The sequence below is a fragment of the Narcine bancroftii genome, chromosome 6 (genome assembly GCF_036971445.1).
Source record: "Narcine bancroftii isolate sNarBan1 chromosome 6, sNarBan1.hap1, whole genome shotgun sequence".
NCBI lineage: Eukaryota > Metazoa > Chordata > Chondrichthyes > Torpediniformes > Narcinidae > Narcine > Narcine bancroftii.
In genome coordinates, this window is record NC_091474.1 from 143614572 (window position 1) to 143640084 (window position 25513).

Sequence of the window (25513 nt, forward strand, 5' to 3'; positions counted from 1 at the left end):
ATTACTTTTTTCCCCTTTTTGTTACCAGTTTTAAACAATGTCTTCACCCAACCTTCCGGGGTTGTGGGAGGGCGGGAAAGAGGGAGTTCTATTTGACATGGAGTTGGGGGGGGGAGGGGTGGTTAAATGGGTAATGAGATAATGAGATAGATGAAAATTGATAAAGATTCTTGGGCTGAGGGGCAGAAGTCCTGTCTTCCTAAATGTAATATTGTTTCAACTGAGAATTATTTCAAATTGCCACAATATATTAACAAGAACCTGATCTTAGATAATAGTCGGTGCAGAAAGAACCTATTCAGTTGCATTTTATTTATAAATTATTCATCTTGTTGGCAACAAAGAGTTGATTTCTTTTCTATGTTTAATTTTAATTGATTAACTTGAACCTCCTGATCTTTTTAGAGTTCTTTGAGTTGGAAGACAGTAAGGCATTTTATAAAAGCTAGTTCTCTTGGGTTTTGCACAATGATCATTTCATTTATTAGCAGTTTACATTTTGCTGTAGCAGGCAAAACTTTAATTGATTTAGTTCGACTCTTTGAATTTTGTTTTAAAAGTTTTCTCGCTTGAAAAGGTGGAGGGTTGATTACTGGTTAATATGTATTTTACAAATTGATTATTATTTCCTAAAAATCAATGCAGTATATTATTACGTCTTGAATTGTTTATCGTCAAATACAGAGAAGATGAAAAGCTTAGTTTTGCATGCCACACTGGTAGCTTACAAAAAGTTACCACTATGGCATCATTTCGAATCCATGGAAAAATTCACAGAAAATGGTAACAATAGTCGCATTTAACTTTTAACAGGCAAATCAAATTTAAAGTTTGAATGTAAAGAAGCAAAGTGGTTTCCCTGTCTCTCCAGTCACAGTCCCACAACTGTTCTAGCTTGGTCACCCCTTTTTATTATTGCTTGTTTCAGAAATGTCATTTTGTGTCATGTGGCTGAATGGTAACTAGATACTTGTCCAAACAAGGTGGTAAAAATAATGAGATTGTGTTTCTTAATTGGCATTCACTGAAGGCTGTGATCTCTTCTGATGTGATTATTAAGCAGTACCAGTACTCTTTTGTATGGGGGGAGGGGTAGTTGGGGCCAGGAGTGAAGAATTGGGTGTAATTATTAACTTTCACACCCTTTTTCACTTTTCAAAACATGGCAGATAAGGTAGGTGGATGAATGTGTCAAGCCTGCCAGAACTTGTCATCTCCATTGATTTAAATTTTCTTTTGTTCCAATTGGCTCCTCACGCTGTCACCATTGTTGTCTGTAGGGTTACCAACAGTTTGTACCTGGTGAGGAATTTGGCAGTTCTACCTAATCCAGGCTGCCCATTATTCTGTAAAACCAACAGGGATGGGTGGGTGCAAGGCTGAAAATCCCCAGGACACAAGTGATTAGGAGGCAAATGCATATGGAGAATGTTTTAGAGCCTGCAGCTGCAAACCAGACAGAGCCCTTAACTTTTTGGTCCTATCCACCAGGTTTCTGGTGTCCCCATCAAGTTGGATCCAGGGATACAGTATGCAAGCACCATACATGCCCCACAAAGAAACACAAAATTGCAGATGCTGGAATCTTGAGCAGACCAAAAATTGCTAGAGACACTCAGTCGGTCAGGCTGCATCTGTGGATAGAAATCGTCAATGTTTTGGGTCCGAACATAAGGGAGAAAAGAATCTGGTGAAGGGACCCAGAGTGACAGAAGGAGTGACAAATGGAGGGTAGCAATGTTAATACCTTGACTGTGGATACACAATGGGGAGGGGCACTTGAGAAATTACCTTGTCAATATACAGGTACTCCCTGATTTACGACCGTAATTTGGACTGAAGGATTGGTCGTATCTCAGAATGGACTTGTGTTGGAATTGTGTATTTACCTTGTTAGTCTGGGCGTGGCCCTCTTGATTCCTGTGTGCATGCGAGTCTTAGGTTGGCGCATGCACAGTGGGTTCACATATTGGAGTTCGGTTGGCATATGCGCGAGAGTTGAGCACCTTAACGATACTGAATTAACTCTCGCACATGCACCAACCGAACTCCAATACGCGAACCGTGCATGTGCCAACCGAAGGCAGGTGCACAGGAATCAAGATGGCCACACCCAGCCTTCGGATCCCAGGTCGTTCTGTCATTTAAGAGAAGGTTGGATCTGTACATGGAGGTGAGGGGGTTGGAAGATTATTGGCGGTGAGTGGGAGGTTTGAGCTAGATGGTTATATGGTTATATAAGGTAAATATGCACATCCCTGTTATAGTTTGTCAAATACAACATAAACTGTGTAATTAAAAAAAAAAAAAAATTCTTTATATTTCTTCAACAAATTTGCGGTTGTATGTGCAGATGGATGCAAGTTGCATAGGTTGCAGGTCGGGGAGTACCTGTACAAAGGAAATCTCTTCAGTAGTTAGCAACTGTGTTCGGAGACACAAACAACTGCAGATGCTGTAGTAATCCCCATCACTTTAGCTATTGCACAAAGTTTTTCTCCCGTCTTAAACCTTTGTGAAATATCAAAGTTAATACCCAGTGAAATTCCTTTGTGGTTTTTGCAGTTTACAACTTGAACTTGTAATTGCTAACCTTGCTTCAGACATCTTAAGGATTAAAGTTGATGGAAAAAGTTGGAATGGGTGCGGAAAACCTGTCAGGCAATAAAATGAACATACTGTGCTTTTTAAAAAAAAAAGCCACATTAAAAATGTCTGTGTATTTTGTGGTTTTTTTTAATTTTTCCCCACAAATGAATGAAGTGATTTTTATTCTGTATTCTTGGATGTTTGTACAATGTTTCATAAATCCATAGGAGTGAATTTCTGTAACCTGAATGGCAGTAGCATGTTGGTTGCTTGCAACTTGCAATGCTGAATTAAAAAAAATCTCTCAGAAGTTGGCCACAAAAGCTCACCATTCAAATTATCTGAAGGAGCCCATGTCAGGGACTGTACTCTTGAGATCAAATCAGCCAGATTTTATTCAACATTACAGAATTCTAGGAATTCTAACAGTGACAATGTGGTGGGTTCATGTAGGAAAGAAAACATGCAAGTCCAAAGGAGCTTTTGGCATTGAGGAGAAAATAAATACTGATTTTGGCTGTGTGATGAAATTGGAGTTTCTGCTGTAGATTAATGATTTGTCCACGTGTACCACAAATACGGAAAGGAATACTTTTCATGGGTTGGAAGGGTGGAGTGAAGAAATTGGATAATTGAAGGTGAGTTATTTCCCTGATGGTGATGATGGAAGGGTGGGGAAACCAACACTCCCCAAAAAATCAAACTGATGTATTTAACATCATTGCAATGAGAATGAATTTGACCTTTGAAATGGAAAGTCATTTGGATGTTAAATTTGATTAGTATTTATAATTAAATAATATTATGAATATGCAAGCTATGATTTGTTTTTAAAAAGTAATAGCTTTAACAGAGCATTTGTAAATAGTAATGTAAATAACTAATAGATCTGCTAAAATGCAACATTTTCATTTTGTAATTAGCTTGTACTTGCAGAAATGAAAATTGCTTAACAATAAAACTCTCAATAATCTAATTTTTTTTTTGTGGTGTTCAAAATCCTGATGGTTTGGCATCCAGCTAAAATGGTGGTGGCCTCTTTATTCACTGGAGCCCTGTTCCAGCTCTCCATTAAAATACTGTAAAATATGGAAAGAAGGAAATAAAAGTGTGTGGTCTACTAATAGGGGTAAAATACAGCAATTCTGGCAGTTTGGCACCTCTTATAAATAAAAGAGAATACCTTGGTATTTTGAAGAGTCAATGAACGTGGCTTTTCTTTGGATCAAATGCACAGAGTGTCATTCCTGAAAGAACATACTGTTTCCAAGGAAAGATATTCCACTTCCATGAGTGCATATACACATAGATTTGTGACAAGTCATATATTTGTGATTTAGAGAATTGTGTGCTTCTGCATAGTGTCCAAATTAATTTTGGGGTTGTCCAAAAGGGGGATACAAAAATAAATCCCCTTTCAACGCATCAAACATTTTACAATCATTGCCATATCTTGAAATATGAACATTGGTCTTCTATAATTAACAAACACTGACTGATAGTTGCATACTTTTATCTATTAATGATGTTCTGTAGGTGATCTACAAAACAGTAACACTACGAATGTGATAGGTTAGGGTTTCCTCCTGAACAAATGTGCAAGAAAGTGTTGACTTGATTATAGAGATTTGCTATGTTTAACGATTACTGGTAGACTGCTGCTTCGTGTCAAAGATTTCTGGACAATGGGAAGGGTAATTATGAAAGAAGTGGTGCACTTGTAACCAATGCTGCAAATCAGAGATAAAAGACATGATGCAATTTAATTTGTGATCAATCCTGTGGAGGTTTAGTTGTTTAACTCGATTGTAATAACTAACTACAGTGTTATGCAAAATGGAAATACTGTGTGCTCTTGTCCAATAAATGATAGCTTTGTGCACCAAACTTACAAATTGTAGATGGCAAAGTAATCACCAAATGCTTTATTCTGTATTATCAATTGCATGATACCATTGTCAATATTGAGCTACCAGTGGAATAAAACACAAAATGCTGGATTTAATCAGTAGGTTAGGCTGTACCCTGCTGTGTTTTTCATTTTTCTGACTCACCTCAGATTTACCAGCAACTGTAACACTTTAGTTTTAATAATTAGTGAGTATTATAAGAACACAAGAAATGGGACCAGGAGTAGGCTATCTGGCCTGTCAAGCTTGCTCCACCATTCAATGATGACTCTACCATGTAAAAATCTATCTAACCATATATTTAAATATATTTACCGAGATAGCCTCCACTGCTTCAATGGGCAGTAAACACCACACGTGGGAAAAGCAGTTCCTCCTCATCTCCGTCCTAATTTTTCTACCCTGAATATTGAGGCTATGTCCTGGTCTCCCCACCAATAGAAACAACTTTCTTACCTCTTTATGACTTCCATAACTTTGTATGTTTCTATAAGATCTCCTCTTATTCTTCTAAATTCCAGTGAGTACAGTCCCAGGCAACTCGTCTCTCCTCACAGGCTAATCCCCTCATTTCTGAAATCAACCTGGTGAATCTCCTCTGCACCACCTCCAAAGCTAGCATATCGTTCCTCGATTGATGAGACCAGATCTGCACGTAGTACTCCAGATGCTGTCTCACCAGTACTTTGTGTGGATGCAGCATAACCTTCCTGCTCCATTGAAGACCAACATTTCATTTACATTCTTGATAACCTGCTGCATCTGCAAACCAACCTTTTGCAATTCATACACAAGCACTCCCAAGTCCTTCTGCACAGCAGGACGCTGAAATCGCTTTTCATTAAAGTAATAATTGGATCTTCCATTTTTTTTCTTCCAAATTGGATAACCTCACATTTACCAACATTATACTGCATCTGCCGGACCCTTGCCCACTCACTTAATTGATTTCTAACACTCTCAGACTCTCTGTATCTCTGCACAATTTTGTTTTCAACTCAATTTAGTGTTATCAGCAAATATGGATACACTACGCACTGTCCCCTCTTCGAGATTGTTTATGTATATTATGGACATTTGCGAGCCCAGCACTAACCCTTGTGGTACACTGCTCACCACTGATTTCCATCCAGAAAAACACCCCCGTATCCCAATTCTCTGCTTTCTATTGGTTAACCAATCCTCTCTCCATGCTAATCTATTACCCCTAACTCTATGCATCCTTATCTTTATAAATCTTTTATGTGGCACCTTATTGGCCACCTTCTGGAAATCTAGGTAAACAACATTCATCTGCTCCACTCTATCTACCACATTCATTATATCCAATAAATTTGTCTAATAGGACCTGCCTTTGTTGAATCCATGTTGCGTCTGCCTGATGGATTCATTTAGCTCTAGATGTCTTGCTATTTTTTCTTTAATAATTGCTTCAAGCATTTTTCAATCTACAGATGTAAAATTAACTGGTCTACAGTTCTCTGCCTTTTGCCACATCCCTTTTTTTTTTGAGGAGTGACGTGTCATTCAGTATCTTCCATCCACTGGGACCTGCCCAGAGAATTTTGGTAAATTATCACCAAAGCCTCGACTCTAACTTCTGTCATTTCCTTCAGTATCCTGGGATGCATTCCAACAGGTCCGAGGGGGCTTGTCTATCTTTAGACTCATTTATTGCAAGTTATTGCATTTACTTATTTAGAATGATAACTTGAATAAGTTTTACAATCTAGTGTCTTTAGTTAATATTGGTAAAACATCATGAGATTGCAAAATTGAATTGGTGTCAGTTTGTGCCCCATTTGAATTTCCACTTGGGGGAGTGATATGAACAGTGACAATAATGGCTGATCTCCTGAAAAGTTTCTGGATTAGGGAGGGGAATTCAATGTTGCTTTTGAGAAGAAATTAACAGAAATAACCCTCAACCAAAGTGTAGAATGGGGGATTATTTCAGATGTCCAGCCTGTGCAATATTTTACTGTTGGAATGGATGGGGCATTTGGTGTTGGGATGGCCTCCATGATTCCATTCAGGGAAAGCTAAAGATGTTCAAGAGTCTTAAGTCAGCAGGAGAGTAGAAGGTAAGGAGCACTGAAGGATTGGATCAGAAATCTAAGGGGAAAATATTGGAAGAGCGAAATGACAGATGCTCAGATTTGAGAAAGTAAAGGGAAAGAAAATACTTGTCAAGAGGAGATATGGTGCAATGGATTTGGCAAAGTGGATGCAAATGGACAGAGAAAAGTAACTCCATTGTCCAACTTATGAAGAAACTTATTTGGATGCTTTCATTCCTGAGCTAAAGCTGGTGAAAGTAAAAGAAATTAAAGATTTGTTTTTCCCCCCTCCACAAAAAAATGGCATAAATTTAATTTTAGATGGAATCCGGGATAATTTGACCATTGTTGGAATGTTGCAGGGTGAATAGGTGGAGGTTTTCTCTGTCCATTTTGAGTTCTTGGAGGCATGTGGAATTAATTTTCTGACAGAAAGATATTGGTGAATATTGGCCTGCACCAAAAAGACAAGAAGTAGCACAAAAAAAGTAAATTTGCTTCAGAACCTGAGGCAAACTTTCTCAATTTCCATTATCCCTCCTTCCTGGTCTCTCCCTTGCCCCTCATTCCTCTGTCTCCCTTCCTTGAGATCCCTAGAGCCTTCCCTTCTCCTATCAATGAATTATCTTTCTTAGCCCTCTGTCCTCTTCCCCTTCATAGCTTCTTTCATTTCTACCCTCCCACCTGTATCCTTGACAAAGTGCTCAGGGCTGAAACATTGGTTACCTTTTACTTCGTATTGATGCTACATGACCTGCCGAGTTTCTCCAGAACATGCCTTTTAGCTTGGGTTCCTCCCCCCTTTTATCCCCCACCCACTCCCACTCTGATTTATTCAGACATCTGCCTGTTTTTTTTTGCACTCCAGTGGAAGGCTCCTCTGGATGCTGCATGACCTGTGGGTTTCTCCTCTGTGTACTGCAGCAGAATTTGTCTGAAGCTAAAGAACCAGACAAACCAGTTTTCTATCTGGGGGGGGCCTAATACCTTTGACTTAATACTTATTCAAAGTTGTAATCCCTACAGTTTTCAATGCTATGCTTTCAAGTAAGAAATTGGCTTTGGTTGATTTCTTAGCCAGATTCTGTAAGAAGGCAAAAAAAAAGACTGGGACTATGAGTTAAAATACTAGAATGTGAGACTATCTGAAATGATTAACTTTGGAGTTGAATCCAGAGTAAAGTTTTAGCTTCCACCTCTGAATCTGAATTTATTGTCATGAGCAAGTCCTGAAATTTGGTGTTTTGTGGCAGCATCACAGAGCAAACATTCATATTATAAACCATCTTACAACATTGCTATAAATAAAAAAAAAATAAAAATAATAGGGCATGAAAAGTAAGGCAATGTCTTTGGTTCATTGATTATTCAGGAATCTGATGGCAGCGGGGAAGAAGCTGTCCTTGTGCTGTTGAGTGCTCATCTTTAGGCTCCTGTACCTTTTTCCCTGATAGCAGCAGAGTGAAGAGGGAATGGCCTGGGTGATGGGGGGCCTTCGAGGATGGAAGCTACATTTTTTTTAACGACACTGCCTCATGTAGATGTCCTCGATGGAGTGAAGTCACAGGCCAAGTTAACAATCCTCTGGGATTTAATTTTGTCCTGAGAGTTGGTGCCTCCAAACCAGACAGTGATGCAACCTGCCAGAAGGCTCTCCATGGTACAGCTGTAGAAGTTTATGAGAGTTTTTTGGTGAAAATCTCCTCAGACACCTTACAAAGTTTAGCTGTTGGTGAGCAGTCTTTGTGATTGCATCAACATGGAGGCTCCAGGACAGGTTCTCAGAGATGTTGACGCCCAGGAATTTGAAGTTCTTGACCCTCTCCATTACTAAGCCCTTGATGATGACTGGATTGTGTTTCTCTGACTTCCTCCTGAAGTCCACAATTATCTCCTTGATTTTTCCGTTGTTGAGCGCAAGGTTGTTGTCGTTACACCATTCAACGAGCTGATCTCTCTCCCTCCTGTATGTTTCTTCGGCGCTGTTTGTGATTCTGCCGAAAACTGGTGTCATCGGCAAACCTTCAAGTAGTAACTAAAATTCAATATTTATCGGACACCTTTAAATCAAAAACAAAATCACAGCAGCTGAATTGCTGCTCGAATCCAATGGAATCCAATTTATGCAGGTCTTTGTATAAAGATGCGGAGTAAAAATCAAAGACCTGCGGGCCTTTGGAATGAGAAGTTTTAAAAAAACAAAAACAACAAGAAACATCCGGATGGTTTGGAAGTGTCTGTGAAAGGAGAAATAGAGTTGACATTTCAGGTTTTCATTACGTAGCTTAAAATGTTAAGAGCCCAACAGGAAATTATCATCCTGCTTTCAGCTTGTTGAGAAAAGGAGCAGAAAGTCTGAATTTTTCTTTTACTATTTCAGTCATGGACACATCTGGTTCCAATGTGAATGCCTGGCAGTAAGTACGTCGCTTTTGACAGCCTTCATCTGCTGTCTATGCCTGGCATTGCAAACGTGCCCATCCATTTGAGACGAGGACTGAAGATGATGGCGTTAAATGGGAAAGCCTGCAGAGTTGCATTGTGATTGTAGTGCAATACACAAAAGTGCTGCAGAATCTCAGCAGGTCATGCTGCATCTATAGGAAGTAAAGGGTAGCTGAGCTTAATGTGCCCCTTTACTTGGACTGTGCTCACGTTAAAGAGAGAACCAGAAGTGCTAGAGTTTAGCTTGTAAAATATATCTGTGAGTTTGCATGGATGTTTCTTGTCTGTGGAGGCTTTCAGAATATTTTATTAAAGACACTGCATAAATGATTCACTATGCAGTATCAATAGAGTACTGTGTTTTTGTTCAAAGCTGGAAAAATCTCTGATCTTTCAGTATAAAAACTTAAAACCAACTTGTTTTCTCTTTTCCAGTTCTGATCAAGCGTTGGACGAGAAATGCTAACTGCCTCCCTTGCTGAGGGTCTTTTGCATTTCATTTCAAAATTCTAGCATCTGCAATTTTGAGAGTTTATCGTCACGTACACAAGTACAATGTGCAGATGCACCAAGATTCTTGCTTGCAGCAGCCATTCAATTATACAAGATGTACCATCTACAAAAGTGTACATTAAATCACCAAAATATGACTGAAAAAGATGATATAATAGGAAAGAGAAATAAATATTCACAGTTGCACTTAACGCAAGAAATAAAAGTAAAATTTCAATCGTGCAGACAGATCTTTTGGAGATCCTGGTGTAATTTATGGTTAGGTTTCGGGTATATGGGGAGGTTCAAGAATCTGATTGCTGTTTTTTTTTTGGGGGGGGAGAAACTATTGTTGAACTTGGAGGTGATGGACATTAGGGTTAGGAAATTGTGGCCCCAGGGCGATAGAAATCCTTTCTGATTTTTGTGTGAGGCAGCAACTCACTTCAATGGTTGGGAGGTTGGAGACTGTAGCCCCTTTTACACAGCCACTTCAATGCAGGAATATTGTGGCGTGCCTTCTGTGTGAAAGGTATGAACATGGAATGGCAGGGTCATTGCAGTCCTTCCTTTAAGCCTGCCTTTCAGTAGTCACAGCGCTGAATCAATGTCTGTGTAAAAAGGGCGATCCGGCAAACTGGGACCAGGATGGGAAAGGAGGTATGCGTATGTTATACGTCACATTTGACGCCGCAAGTCCCGCATCCTTTGCTCCCAGAATGCTGGTTTGCTGTGAAAAATGATGCACTGGCTCAGCAGTAGGCCAGCGTTGTTTGGTTCAGTGTAAACAAGCAAGCTGGCTCAATGACGGGTCTTCTTTACGTCAGTATTGCGGGATCGCTGTGTAAAAAGCCCTTGTGATACACTTGATGAGGTGTGTTGCTTTCCACAGCCGTATGTGTTCTTGGGCACTTGAGTTTCCAAACCAGACTGTGCTGCAACCAGTTGCGAAACATTAGTATTTCACAACATTTTTAGACTTCTTAGAAAGCATACCTTCTTCATTCTTGTGGTCCAGGTGATCTTGTTTCGAGAGGACGGCCAGTGAGATGGCATCCTGTTGGGATCATAGGTGAAATGAATTTGTTTAAAAATTTTATTGTTGTACTTTGTATAGCCTTCTGATTTGCAAGATATGATTTACAAAATCCAGGTTTTTCCATGTGAATATTGCCTTGGGAATGGAGTCAGGAACCAAAAAAAATAATGTTGTGGTTTTTCAGTGTAACGCTACTAAGGCACTTCACAGTTATTATGAAATGAAATTTGTCATCAAACAAAGCGAAGTAAGAGGATAAGGGAGATGACTAAATTTGGTTTAAGAGGTAGTCAAAGGAAGAAGAGGAGGCAAAGGGATTTGGGAAAACAAATTCAATTTTCACTTGCCAGCAAGGTTACCAGTGAAAAACCAATTAAATTTGATTCCAGTAAAGTCTGGAGAGGGTGGGAATCTCCTAGATGCGGGCCTGGAGTAGGTCAAGTTTTGAATCCCCTTCACATTTTTGAAGGTGGAGGATGACAGATGCAGACTAGCCACTGGTAGTGGGATTAGAATGGACAGCTGAAAGAGTAGAAGAGAAACCAGAGACGAGCGGTACAATTTGGAACTGGGAAGTAGATTGGCTTCAGTAATGAAGAATTTCTATCTTTTGTTTCTTGTTTGTCTTTTACCTTGCTTTTCAGTCAGAAGCAAACTTCATTATTTTCGCTATATTGAGGAAGAACAGCATCCAGTTTGTGTAAAAATAAAAATTAACAAACAACATTTTGGATGAGCAGCAGATAGTGGGATAAACTTCTTGCTTCCTCGTTGAATGTAAAGTTCCCATTAATTGTTTTTAATTTTGCCTACCTTGACTTGAATTGAAGATGTCTTCTTTATGTTTGTTGGCACTGTCCATTAACTTTTTTTTTCCTTTTGTAACCATGTAATTTCCCTTTATTTTCAATTTCCTAAATTATCTTTTGCCAAAACAAGTACACACGCCCAAATGTTTTATCTACACCTTGAGTGATTAAATTTGCTGGCTTATTGGACTCAGCCCAATTCTTGTGAAGTTCCGGAAAATTTGATGTGGTACAGGAGTGTGGTGATACACCACTCTATACTATTGCATGGTTTCAGGCACGGTTCATATGTATGGCTGGGCGTCTTTGCTCAGTGACTCCATCCCCTAGAGTCTCCTAATAAAGGTGGTTATGCCAAGTCCCTCCTCAGTACAAGTCCTGGGATCATGCCAAAACAGGAGCATGATCCAAGTCTTATGGTATTAAAAGCCTGTCATCCTGCAACTCCAGCCTTTTGGTATTATTGATAGTGTATCAATTTTAATACCATATCTGCCAGCGGCTACAGGAACTTGATAAACTAACCTTGGGGAAGGCCATCGAAGTCTCCAAAATGTTGGATGTAGCCCTCTGTAACTCGGACTCATTTACATCCGACATTGCGGTCGCCTTGTGGTGAACATGAGCACTGCTATCTTGGGACGCGCAGCACAGGGGCATCCCGCCGCCACCGCCGCCGCCGCTGAGCACTCGAACTGCTACTACTGCGGTCAACTGAAGCACCCCCAGAAGCACTGCCTGGCCAAAGAAGTGGTGTGCTCAGGTTATGGGAAGAAAGGGCACTACACTAAAGTATGCAAGTCCAGATCTTCTCTCCCAGTAAGCATCACGTGTGGGGCAGTGGGAGCAGCCATCTTGGCCAATGTCACAGTAACCATGACATAGTACTGGCTTCCATTACACTCGATCAGCACAGCCCTCACCAATTCACTCGCTGATGATGGAGGTTGAATAAACAGACATCCCTTTACCTGTCTGTTCGATAGAGGCAGCAACTAAGGTTTTTTGCACCCTGATGCAGTGCAGGACTTTTCACTCGTGGTAAGTCCATCCAGTTGCAAGATATCCCCAGAATCCAGGTCACAGTCAGCTGAGACTCTGGGCTACTGCATGATAACACTAACTGTACAGGGCACTACTCATGACAATTTTAAGCCGTTGGTCATGTCCCAGCACTGCATGCCGGTAATCCTGGGTTGGGACTGGAAGTCCAACCCCAAGTGCGTCACTTCGGAATTTGACGGGCCCATCCTCCCCTCACTGTTCGCAACCACCAATATTTAAACCGCCCACCCTCCCCTCCATACTTGACCAATCGGCACACTGAGACCCACCCACAACACCCTCCACAAACCCACAGGCTCTCCACCCTTCAGGTACCCCCCCCCCCGATACATTTTGGGGGGGGGGGGTGGGAGGAAACCAGAGAGCACCTGGAGGAAACCCATGTGGTCACAGGGAGAATATACAAACTCTTTGCAGACAGCACCGGATTTAAACCCAGGTTGTTGGCGCTGTAATAGTGTGCGAGCAGCTACAGTATCTGTGCCACCCCTGATATATGCTTGAATGTGAAACCAAACGATTTGGCATTTGCAGGAAGTGAATGGCTAGGGAGAATGTTTTGCATTTTATTAGGCACAGAATTCTGGTTCTGTAGCACTGCCAGAAATGGGAACAATGAGAGGGAGCTGATCGAACAGCAGAGTTATTGCTTAAACCCCTCAACTTCCATTCTACTACTATTGCTGAGGTTTGATGACTAGCATGTAGAGAGACAGTGGAAAGAGGAATCATTCTAATTATTGTGTTGCCCTTGTTACAGTTCTCCTCACCACTGAGGAGTTTCACATGAATGCTTGTGAAGGCCCACTGCCTAAGGCATTGTGAAAATTTGGTTATGTCCATCCAATGCACTGAATTCCAACAAATATGAATAATTAACATAAGACAAGACAGCAGGATAGGCCTTGCAGCCTATATGTCTCTGTTGAATGTTCTGTCCAAATCAAACCAAACCTCTGTTGCTTCCTCTGAGAGCTATTCCTCCATTCCCTTCTGTCTGGAAGCCTCTTAAATGCTACTATCGTGTTTGTTTCTACCAATACTGCTGAGTTCCAGGCAATGTGTGTGTAAAATACCCTTTTGACCTCTCTGTCTAAATGAAACCCTGGATATCGAATTACCATTCCTGCCCCTGCAACATTCATTCAGGTGCCTTGCTGTTCGGCGTGGGCGATCATGTCTCTCCGTCTGTCAGGATTTCTGACCCTCCGAATTGTAATTGTTGCTTCTCCTGTTCTCCTTCAGTGAAGACTGCATCTTTGAGTGGAGACCATAGTCAGTGTTGAGTTGATGATTATACAAGGGAAAAATACTAAAGTGGTTTCCCGTTGCCTTCTTCAATTGCAGTGTCCATACTGGGCAGGTAACCCCGACTATTGATCAGCAGGTTCATCTGCCCAGTGTCTTTAGTTTTAAACCATAAATTCCAATTTGAAGAATCTGCTTGTAAAAACTATCTGCGATCCATGGTTTCACGTAACCCTGAATGGGAGGCTAAACAGGTACTACACCTTGGCCAAGGATGACCTATAGGCTATCGGACGGAAGGAGCACCTTGCACTCCCTTTCGCTGACTCCGATGTCCCTCTAACAGCCATTTCTTTATAATGACCACAAAACCATAATTCTGAGTACTAATCTAGGCTTTAAATTAATCTGCCTTGCCCACAATACTCATGGCATTAAAATAAACACACCTGCCCATCAGTCTCACTGAGACCATTCACTTGTTCCTTCCTGCCCTTTTCTTTCAGGCCTGTTTACCCCAGCATCTGCCATCCCTTCAATTCTTCCAGTTGCTGGTCCTGCTGCTTGGGTTCCCTGTCACCCCAGGTTTAAGCCCTCCCGAGTAGCATTGGTGAACTTGCCTGCAGGGATACTTGTCCACCTCCAGTTCATATGTAATCTGTCCCTTCTGCACAGGTCCCACCTTCCCTTTAAGATCCAAATATCTGAAACCCTCCTTGCACCAGCTCCTTCACCACTCATTAACTGGTGCTATCTTCTTGTTTATTACCTCATTAACACAGCAAAAGTAGAAGTGCAGAGATTAGAACCCTGGAACAACTGCTTTTTAACTTGCTAAGTAGCTCCCTGATCTAATCCTGCAGGACCCAATCTCACTTCCAACCCAATTATGAATATTTTGTTAATTTTATAATTATCCTAGTTTTGGTCAATATGACTCCCAATTAAATTTCAGATTCAACCCTCTATGTTTTCAGCAGAGAAGAACAATAAAGGATCAAAGTGTGGAGAAACAGGTGCAAAGAGGTTGTTGGGCATCAGTGCAGATAGAGGTCCTGATCAGAGGAACATGTGGTAGGAGGGAAGGGAAAACTGAGAAGGAGACAATTGAATGAGCAGCCACATTTCTGGAGCAGTCAATTGAAACCAAGATGGGTGTGGAGAAGTGTCTTGGGCTCCTGGTGAATCTGGTCTCTAGTACAAGTTGCATTATTTTGGTGTGGGGAGTAATGGATTTGTGCCTCACTGCGAGTCTGAACACTCACCCACTTGCATAAGCATGGTAACAAGCCTCGGGACATCGAATTCACACCAATCCTCAAAAATCGCTACTTGTGAATGTAATCACATTTATTCTCTCCATATTCCAGTCAGCTTCCCCAGAAACTCCCACTTGATCTACAATGTAAAGATGTTTGAGATGTGGGGGAAATGGGAGCACCCAGAGGAACCCTGTGGGTCACAGCATTTGAAGTTAGAATTGAACTCTGTTAGAAGCAGTGAGACAGCATTTCTGCATATTTCATCTGAAATAAGCCTTCATTGATAAACAATCAGTCACATTATTGCTGGAGCATTTTTCATTTTGCTTCCTAACAAGGCAGAAGAATGTGGATTGTATTTGAGATTGTGCATTGGCTAGCTCCATGCTAGGAAATAAACATGCCTGATATTGTGGAATGACGATGCTAATTAAAAATTAAAGCAAGATTGTGACAATTTTGCTGTTCTATTAAGGAGTCAAGAAACTGCAGTCCTGTGTCAATATTAATAAGAATTCCTAAGCACTGTGGATTTAGATGCAGATTTTCAATGGTTCTCTTAAAAGTTAGTTGTTCTTGTTTCCTGGCAGCATCTTTTGTCTCTCCCACTTATTGTCTGCTGACTTTCTCAGGAGAGACCAATTGAATTTAAAAAAAATTGAGTAATATAAATAACATTAATTGGAAAACAAAATAATTAAAACTCACTTCTTTAGCTACATTTTCCATTTTAAATTTCCAAATGTGCCCTCTGCATTTGTTTCCTCCAATTCTTCACTTTCTTGCCAAGCATGTCCAGATGTGGCGAGTTTCAATTTCAAATGCTGAACACTTCCTGACAGAAGGTATCAGTGTTGTGAACATAATTATTGTTTGCGTCAGTGGGGGGGGGGGGGGGGGGGGGAGGAAGAGAGATGGAAAAAGTAAAAGGGAAGGCATGTAATGTGTTGGAGGCCAGCAGCAGCTACTGGTTAACAGAAGTGGTGATGGAGACAGCTAAGAGGGCAGCAGAAGGTGGTGTATTTTAAAAAAAAAGGTTCTTCACGGGGAGGTATAAGTAGCAACTAAGTGAAATTTGCAATTAACAAAATGGAAAAAAATGTGCAAATACTGGAATGCGTGGGTCAAAAATTATAGAATTCCGAGCTGACTCCAAAAGTCCTTTTATCCCTGATCTCATTTTGAGCTTTGGAATTACCAAAGAAGCTGAAAAGGGAAGACTGGAGTGGGAATGAGATGTAAAGTCCAGGTGATGTGCACCTGGATGTTTGATTATGCAGGTGCTGTGCAGATTAATCACTCAATCTCCATTTGCTTTTTTTTAAATGTGGAGCAAACTACATTGCAAGCAGTGACATTAATGTGGTATGCTGGAAAAGGTAGAAGTAAGTTGATTCTTGTGAAAAAAGTGTTTGGGACCCTGAATGATGGGAATGGAGAAGATTTCACCTTGTCTGTGGTTATATAGAAAGTACAAGAAGCTGCTGGAAGAAGTGAAGGCATTGGTGGTGATAGAACAGTGAACCAGAGCATCACTGTGGGAGTGGTTCCTCTAATATTGTACTTAAATGCACGTAGCATTAGGACTAATGTAGATGGCCTTGTTGTGCAATTACAGAGGAAAAGATATGATATTGTGACCATCATCGAGACATGGCTTAATGATGGATATGATTGGGAGCTGGATGTCCAAGGGCCTAAAGATAGGCAGGTAGGCAGAGGGGGTGCCGTGGCCCTGATGGTAAATCACTAGAAAGAAGGGACATACGGTCGGAAGGATAGAATCCTTATGGGTTGAGTTAAGAAATGACAAGGGTAAAAAGACCCAAATAGTAGTTATATACAGTAGTTATCCTCCCAGAATCACAGTGTGGCTTTCGTGCGAACAGAGGAACTACTGACATGGTCTTTGCCCTCAGACAGCTCCAAGAAAAGTGCAGGGAACAAAACAAAGGACTCTACATCACCTTTGTTGACCTCACCAAAGCCTTTGACACCGTGAGTAGGAAAGGGCTTTGGCAAATACTAGAGCGCCTCGGATGCCCCCCCAAGTTCCTCAACATGGTTATCCAACTGCACGAAAACTAACAAGGTCGGGTCAGAGTCAGCAATGAGCTCTCCGAACCCTTCTCCATTGACAATGGCGTGAAGCAAGGCTGTGTCCTCGCACCAACCTTCTTTACTATCTTCTTCAGCATGATGCTGAAACAAGCCAATAAAGACCTCAACAATGAAGACGGTGTTTACATCCGGTACCACACGGGTGGCAGTCTCTTCAATCTGAGGCGCCTGCAAGCTCACACCAAGACAAAAGAGCAACTTGTCCGTGAACTACTCTTTGCAGACGATGCCGCTTTAGTTGCCCATTCCGAGCCAGCTCTCCAGCGCATGACGTCCTGTTTTGCGGAAACTGCCAAAATGTTTGGCCTGGAAGTCAGCCTGAAGAAAACTGAGGTCCTCCATCAGCCAGCTCTCCACCATGACCACCAGCCCCCCCACATTTCCATCCCCCCCACATTTCCATCGGACACACTGAACTCAAAACGGTCAACCAATTTACCTACCTCGGCTGCACCATTTCATCTGATGCAAGGATCGACAAAGAGATAGACAACAGACTCGCCAAGGCAAATAGCACCTTTGGAAGACTACACAAAGAGTCTGGAAAAACAACCACCTGAAGAAACACACAAAGATCAGCATGTACAGAGCTGTTGTCATACCCACGCTCCTGTTCGGCTCTGAATCATGAGTCCTCTACCGGCATCACCTATGGCTCCTAGAACGCTTCCATCAGCTCTGTCTCCGCTCCATCTTCAACATTCATTGGAATGACTTCATCACCAACATCGAAGTACTCGAGCTGGCAGAGTCCGCAAGCATCGAATCCATGCTGCTGAAGACCCAACTGCACTGGGTGGGTCACGTCTCCAGAATGGAGGACCATCGCCTTCCCAAGATCGTGTTCTATGGCGAGCTCTCCACTGGCCACCGAGACAGAGGTGCACCAAAGAAGAGGTACAAGGACTGCTTAAAGAAATCTCTTGGTGCCTGCCACATTGACCACCGCCAGTGGGCTGATATCGCCTCCAACCGTGCATCTTGGCACCTCACAGTTCGGCGGGCAGCAACCTCCTTTGAAGAAGACCGCAGAGCCCACCTCACTGACAAGACAAAGGAGGAAAACCCAACACCAACCAACCAATTTTCCCTTGCAACCGCTGCAACCGTGCCTGCCTGTCCCGCATCGGTCTTGTCAGTCACCAACGAGCCTGCAGCAGACGTGGACATACCCCTCCATAAATCTTCATCCGCGAAGCCAAGCCAAAGAAAAAAGACAGGGTTACAAACATCAGCTGGGAGGTGGACTACGAGTTACGTCTAGACATAGAAAAAGTGTGCCAGAAGGAAAATGTCAAGATAATTATGGGGGATTTTAACATGAAACGGATTGGAAAAGTCAGGAAGGTACTGGATCTCAGGAGAAAGAGAGAGAGCGAGAGAGAGAGAGAGAGTGTAGATTGTCTACACGATGGCTTTTTGGAGTAGCTTGTCGATAAGCCCACCAGGGGATCGGTGGTTTTGGATTGGCTGATGTTTAATGATCCGGAGGTGTTTAGGGAACAAAAGGTTTAAGGAACCCTTAGGAAGTAGTGATTGTAATATGATTGAATTCAGTTTCAAATATGAAACTGAAAAGCTGATATCAGGTGTGTTAATATTTCAGTAGAGCAAAGGGAATTACAGTGATATGTGAGAGGAACTGGCCCAAGTTGAATGGAGAAGTAAGCTAGATGGAAGGACGGCAGACCAGAAATGGAGGCTATTTCTACAAGAAATAAAGAAAAAGGAAAATTATGAATGAAAAAATGCCACAAATGTGGCTAACGAGAGGTTAAGGCTAAAATAAAAGCAAAAGGGAGGGCATACAAAGAAATAAAAATTAATGGAGAAACAGAGGACTGAAAAACTTTTAAAAATGTAAAGAGTCAAAGAAGGTCATTAGAAAAAAAAGATGAATTATGAAAGGAAGCTGGCAAATAACATACTAAATGAAACTATAATCTTTTTAAAAAAAAAAAATATGAGGAGTAAAAGAGAAACACGGGTAGATTTTATAAGACTGTTTGAAAATTATTCTGGAGAACTTTCAAGAGATGGCAGAGGAACTAAATGAGTATTTTGCATTAGCCTTCTGTGGAAGACATGAGCCATATACCTGATAGTTAGGGGTCTCAGAATTACTAGAGAGAAAGTGCTTAGTAAGCTAAATGGACTAAAGATAGATAAGCCTCTTGGACCAGATGAGGTGCACCCATGGGTTCTGAAGGAGGTGGCTTTAGAGATTATGGAGCATTGGAAATTATTTTCCAGGAATCAATAGACTATGGCCTGATTCCCAAGGACTGGAAGGTCGCAAATGTAGTTCCGCTGCTTAAAAAAGGAGGAAGCAGAAAAAAAGAAAATGACCAGCTTATTAGTCTGATTGGAGTCAATCCTCAAGGACGAGGTTATGAAATACCTCGAGGTGCATGACATGATGGGTCCAAGCCAGCATGTCAGTTAAAATCCCCCATGGTTTCATAAAGGGAAGATCCTGCCTGACCAGCCTGTTGAGGAAATCTCATGTAGGGTGGACAAGGGAGAGGCTGTGGATGTTGTGTATTTCAATTTCTATTTATTTATTTATTTTTTATAAAGGCCTTCAATATGGTGCCGCATAAGAGGCTGCTTAATAAGATGAGAGCCCATGGAATTTCAGGAAAAGATATTAGACTGGGTGGAGCATTGGTTGATAGGCAAGAAGCAAAGGATGGGAATAAAAGGATTCTGTTCTGGTTGGTTGCTGGTTACTAGTGGTGTTCTGCAGGGATCAGTCTTAGGGCTGCTTCTTTTTACAATGTACATTGATGATTTAGATTATGGATTGAATGGTTTAGTGGCTAAGTTTGCAGATGACACCAAGATAGGTGGTGGAGTAGGAAGTGTTGAAACAAAAAGGTTGCAGAGAGGCTTGGACAGTTCAGGAGAGTGGGAAAAGAGTGGCAGTTGAGATACAATGTTGAGAAATATATGGCTGTACATTAAGGAAGAAGAAATAAACAAGTAGTTTATTAATTAGATGGGGAAAAATTCAAAATTTGGAAGCTTGTAGGGACTTGGGTGTCCTCTTGCAGGATAAGGAACTACATTTGCGACCTTGCAGTCCTTGGGAACCAGGCCAGTGTCTATTGTTTCCTGGAAAATCATTTCCAATGCTCCATAATCTCTAAAGGTTAATCGCCAGGTTGGATCGGTAGTAAAGAAAGCAAATTCTATGTTGGTATTTGTTTCAAGAGGAATAGTGTATAAGAGTAAAGAGGTCTTGATGTGGCTCTATGGGGCACTGGTGAGACCTCATTTGGAGTACTGTGTGCAGTTTTGGGCCCCTTATCTTAAAAGGGATGTAATGATGTTGGAGAGAGGTCAAAGAAGATCTATGAGGATCATTCCTGGAATGCAAGGGTGAACATGTGAGAAATGTTTATTGGCTCTTGGACTATTTATTGGAGTAAAGAATGAGAGGGGATTTCATAGAAACATTTTGAATGGTGAAAGGATTGGATAGAGTAGATGTGAATAAGATGTTTCCCTTGGTGGGTGAGTCCAAGACAAGAGGATACAATCTTAGAATTAGAGGGTAGTATTTGGATGAGGGGACAGAGTGTAGTCAAGTTTGCAGATGATACTAAATTGAGTGGAAAAACAAATTGTACAGCGGATGTGGAGAGACTGCAGAAGGATACAAGTTAGGTGAGTGGGCAAAGGTCTAGTAGATGGAGTACATCGTTAGTAAATGCAAGGTCATCCAATTTGGTCAGAAGAATAGAAGAGCAGATTATTATTTAAATGGTGAAAAACTGCAGCATGCTGTAGTGCAGAAGGACTTGGGAATGGTTGTGCCTGAATTGCAAAAAAGTAGAGTTGCAGGTATAAGTTATTAAGAAGGCAAATGGAATGTTGGCCTTCATCGCTAATGAAATTGAATTCAAGAGCAGGGAGGTCGTGCTGCTACTATACAAAATACTGGTGAGGCTTCACCTGGAGTAATGTGTACAGTTCTGGTCTCCATACTTGAGGAAGGATATTCTGGTCTTGGAGGCAGTCCAGATGATCCCAGTTGATCCCAGAGATGAGGAGGTGGACTAAATTGCCTGGAATTATACTCATTTGAATTCAGAAGAATGAGAGGAGATCTTATAGGAACGTATAAAAGGATAGGTAAGATAGAGGTAGGAAAATGGTTTTCACTGGTGGGTGAGAGCAGAACTAGGGGACACAGTCTCAAGATTCAGGGGAGTAGATTTAAGATGGAGATGAGGAAAAACTGTTTTCCCCCAGAGAATAATGAATCTACTTCATTAAACATACTTAAGGCTCAATTAGATAGATGTTTACATAAAAAATTAATTAAGGGATGTGGGGGAAAAGACAGGTAGGTGCAGTTGAGTCCATAATTAGATCAGCCATAATCTTATTGAAAGGCAGAGCAGGTTCAATGGGCCAGATGGCCTACTCCTGGTCCTATTTCTTATGGTACCCATTTAAAACCGAGATGAGGAGAAATTTCTTTAGCCAGAGGATCATGGATTTGTGGAATTCGTTTCCACATACAGCTATGGAGACCCGAAAATTGGGGGAGTTTAAGGAAGAGATTGATAGGTATTTAATTAGGGATATAGGGAAAAGGCCAGAAATTGGAACAAGATGTGAGAATGGTTTTAGCTCATGGTGGAGTGGTGGAGAAGACTCGATGGGCCAAATGGTGTGCTTCTCTTCCTTTATTTTGTGATCTTGTGATGGGGGATTGAAATTAAATGGATGAACTATTGAATGTGGAGGGTGGTGAGAAGCAATGTGGGATGTTATAGGAGGAACCCAATTCCATGTGGTAGCATACCAAGATTCTCCATATCTAAAGTTTGCCGGTGAAAGTCAAAAGGTCATTGTTTTTCATTCTGGCTCTTTTATACTGCAAAGTTGCGGTATTCCTGTAGACATGACCCATCTTAGCAAGCCAGCTTGCACGTTCACATAGAAGCTGGCTCCGTGAATCAAATGTGCTCCACCGCTGAGATAAACTACCTAGGTGGATCAAAGATGGCTAAGGCTAGACACCCCCCACAATCCACCTTACGATTCTTTTACACAGCGCTCGAAAGCCAGATAAACCTGGCTTTAAAGCTCTGTGTAAAAAGGGCTTACAGTCAGACCTAGCATTTGAGGTTAATCAATTATGGTAAAACGGGTGCCTAACCTTTTATTTGGGATCGTCTGGACCGGACACCTGCCATTGTTTGGAATCCTCCAGATTTCAGAATCATTTTATAATGGCCGTCCTTTTAAGCCCACCTCCCTCTGAGTCACGCTGCTATCTCTCCTCTCCCCTCGCCCATCCCACTGAGTCCACTGCTGACTTTTTGTTTCCCCCCCCCTCGCCTGCCTAAGTGATGCTGCCTTCTCTCTCCCCCCACCACTATACCAGCGCCAGTGCAGGGGAACTGAGAAGGGGGCCACTTCCCTGGCACTGGTACAGCGGTTTCAGCTGTGTGGAGGATTATGGGCAGTAATGACGGTTGTTGAGCTGCCATCACCAGACCAACTAAAAGCGCTGCGATACTGGACGGGCGTCAGTATATACCGATTCGGAGGCGCTTATAAAATAGTGGAACGACATAAGATATTCCAATGTGAGTTGAGTGAGGGTCATGCTTGACAGGTAGGGTATTTATAAAGTAATGATACCACTAATTAGCGAGGTGGATCACAACGGGAGTTGAGCAAGGGTGGCGTCGGGTCATGATTGGCGCCAACCTCAATTTTGATGAACTGATGTAATCTACTGAAAAAAGTGCCGGTTTTGGAGGTTGCCATTTTTCGGAATCCTGGATAAAAGATTAGGCACCTGTATTGACAAAGTATGCATTGAGAATGCTGTGACTTTGGTTCACCAATGCTACTGTGACAAGAATTTGCTTAAGAAATTTTTTTCTCCTGGAAGCAGAGGCTCGTTGATGTGTGCAAATCTCCAGTACTTAACAGCAGTCTTGTGTACATTTTCTCAAGATGGTTGGTTGTGCAATGCTCTTTGAATAGGTCACTATGATTAACATAAAACTGTCATTGAACTGTTAAATGTTCCAATTATTCTTCTCAGAGTCACTTCCCTCATGTATGGGCATAGAATGAAATGACAGCAAAATGGCTCCTGTCACAGGCAGGAGCATTTTTATCACACACAGATTGGAAGTTTAAATCCAAATCTTTTGTTCAGTCAAGTTTATCTTTGTGTTTCAAGCCAGCTGGGAACTTGGCAAAAGATTTATAAAGAGCAAGGAATCCTAGGGATTAATTATATTAAGCAAAGTGCTTTACCTTCAGATACTGAGTGTTTTGTATTTTGTTGTTAACAATGAGTATTGAAGTATGAGAGAAACAACATTTTTGAATCATTAAATTCTTTATTATGAGGTGCATAAAGATAAGCATTAAAACCTTTAACCTTTATTTTTCTGGGCTTGGTTCAGGCAGTGGATTACCGAGATTAAAAAATGAAACTGAAGTCACTATTTAGCAACATACTCACTACCAGTGTGAGTTATGTTAGGTGCTTGATTCCACCATACCCCTCTTCCATACCATCCAGTAATCTGCTTGATAAGTGGGGATTCGGGAATTTGCTTGGTCAATGTTATTATGCAGAAGACCATCAACATTTTTGATTTTAAATAGATTATTATCCAAATTAATGCTTTTGACTAATGAGAAATATTAATTGAAGTGTGATTATACACAAGTTGAGGTAAGGGTCTTGTTAATTGTGTCTACTAATTGCTTCAGAGTTCCTGAAGAAAATCGCCCAAACAACCTTGAAAATCCACTGCAAAATTAGACCTAGCAATGCCAAAAGTTCCTTTTTATCCTCCATTAAACGATGTTCTTTTCAGTCCTTTTATGCCGACAAATTTCATATCTCAATTTCACCCCCCAATTGGATTCATTTGTATCCAATCAAACCATATCATTATAAAAATGTTATTTTTCATTGTTACACAGACAGAAAAATATTGAACTAGAAAAAAAATATAAATGTAATATCATGGACTTTCCCCAAGGTATCTAAGTGTTATTGTATTGGTCATTTGACTGGTAAGAAAGTGAAACTGGTTGTCAAACATTTTTTAATTTAACTTTTTTTAAATTAAATGTTCTGATTTTTAATTCCCATAGCATTATACAATCTACATTTTTCTCTTTCCAGGTGAACTTTGTAGTATGTCAGTTGTTTGCTCTTCTAGCAAGCGTGTGGTTTCGACTTTATCTTCACCCAAGTAAAACGAGCAGCTATGTCAGGCATGCTGTTGCCACTCTTCTGGGGTTTTATATTGCATTGTTCTGCTTTGGATGGTAAGTGTTGGATGCAAGTTTAACAATATGAAAATGATCCAATGAGATGGGAATATTTTATGATTAACAAGCAGCCATGCGTTGCCCTTCAGATAACAGCATTTGAACCTGGACAGTGTTGTCCTTTAAGTAATGTTTGCTGTTATGCCTCACCATGAGCCATTTTTTTATTCAACACCCCTTTGAAGGGTAGTCATTTTTGTCACTCTAATGCTGAGACCCAGTATGGTTCATGATTTGTTCTGAAATTGACCAGTGTACACAATGTAAATGAACAAAGTTAGGATTTCATTTTATTTATTTAATGCATTGATCATGTTATTTGAATCACTTTGGAGCATTGTCACCAAACCTGAGGACATCAAGTGACAGAATATGTGGCCATCATTTACAATTTAGGATCTGGTTAAAATTTGTCCAGAAATGACACTTGTTGATCACTTTCTGGAATGTGCCAAAAAGGCCTTGGATACATTGCAGTAATCATGATCATTGGTAGGTTAAACCAGGACATGCCCAGTGAAAAGTAAAGCCATGAGAGTACTGCAAAACAGAGAGACTTGTGGCTGCAGGCACCTTCTCTATGAAAGTGGTGACACATTTAGGCAGTGTGGTGAAGAAAACATTGGGCACTCTTTGCCTTCATGTGTCAGAGCAATGAGGACATGAACAGGGACATCTTTTCTTCTTTCTTTGGCTTGGCTTCGCGGACGAAGATTTATGGAGGGGGTAAAAAGTCCACGTCAGCTGCAGGCTCGTTTGTGGCTGACCAGTCCGATGCGGGACAGGCAGACACGATTGCAGCGGTTGCAAGGGAAAATTGGTTGGTTGGGGTTGGGTGTTGGGTTTTTCCTCCTTTGCCTTTTGTCAGTGAGGTGGGCTCTGCGGTCTTCTTCAAAGGAGGCTGCTGCCCGCCAAACTGTGAGGCGCCAAGATGCACGGTTTGAGGCGTTATCAGCCCACTGGCGGTGGTCAATGTGGCAGGCACCAAGAGATTTCTTTAGGCAGTCCTTGTACCTTTTCTTTGGTGCACCTCTGTCACGGTGGCCAGTGGAGAGCTCGCCATATAATACGATCTTGGGAAGGACACACATCACATTACAACAAAATCAGTAATCGGTGAGACCACATGATGTGTGATTCTGGA

At 41.4% G+C, this 25513-nt stretch overlaps 1 protein-coding gene across 2 annotated transcripts in view; it reads left to right on the forward strand.

Annotated features, from left to right (window-relative positions):
* Nucleotides 1-25513, forward strand: part of LOC138736552 (lysophospholipid acyltransferase 2-like) — a 194295-nt gene that overhangs the window by 8218 nt on the left and 160564 nt on the right. Inside the window, exon 2 of one of the 2 annotated variants that reach the window (XM_069886236.1) lies at nucleotides 24221-24366. The exons of the other annotated variant lie outside the window; for it this stretch is intronic. Coding sequence (XP_069742337.1) covers nucleotides 24221-24366 — 146 coding nt within the window. The remainder of the gene's footprint in view (nucleotides 1-24220; nucleotides 24367-25513) is intronic. 2 annotated transcript variants of the gene reach the window in all.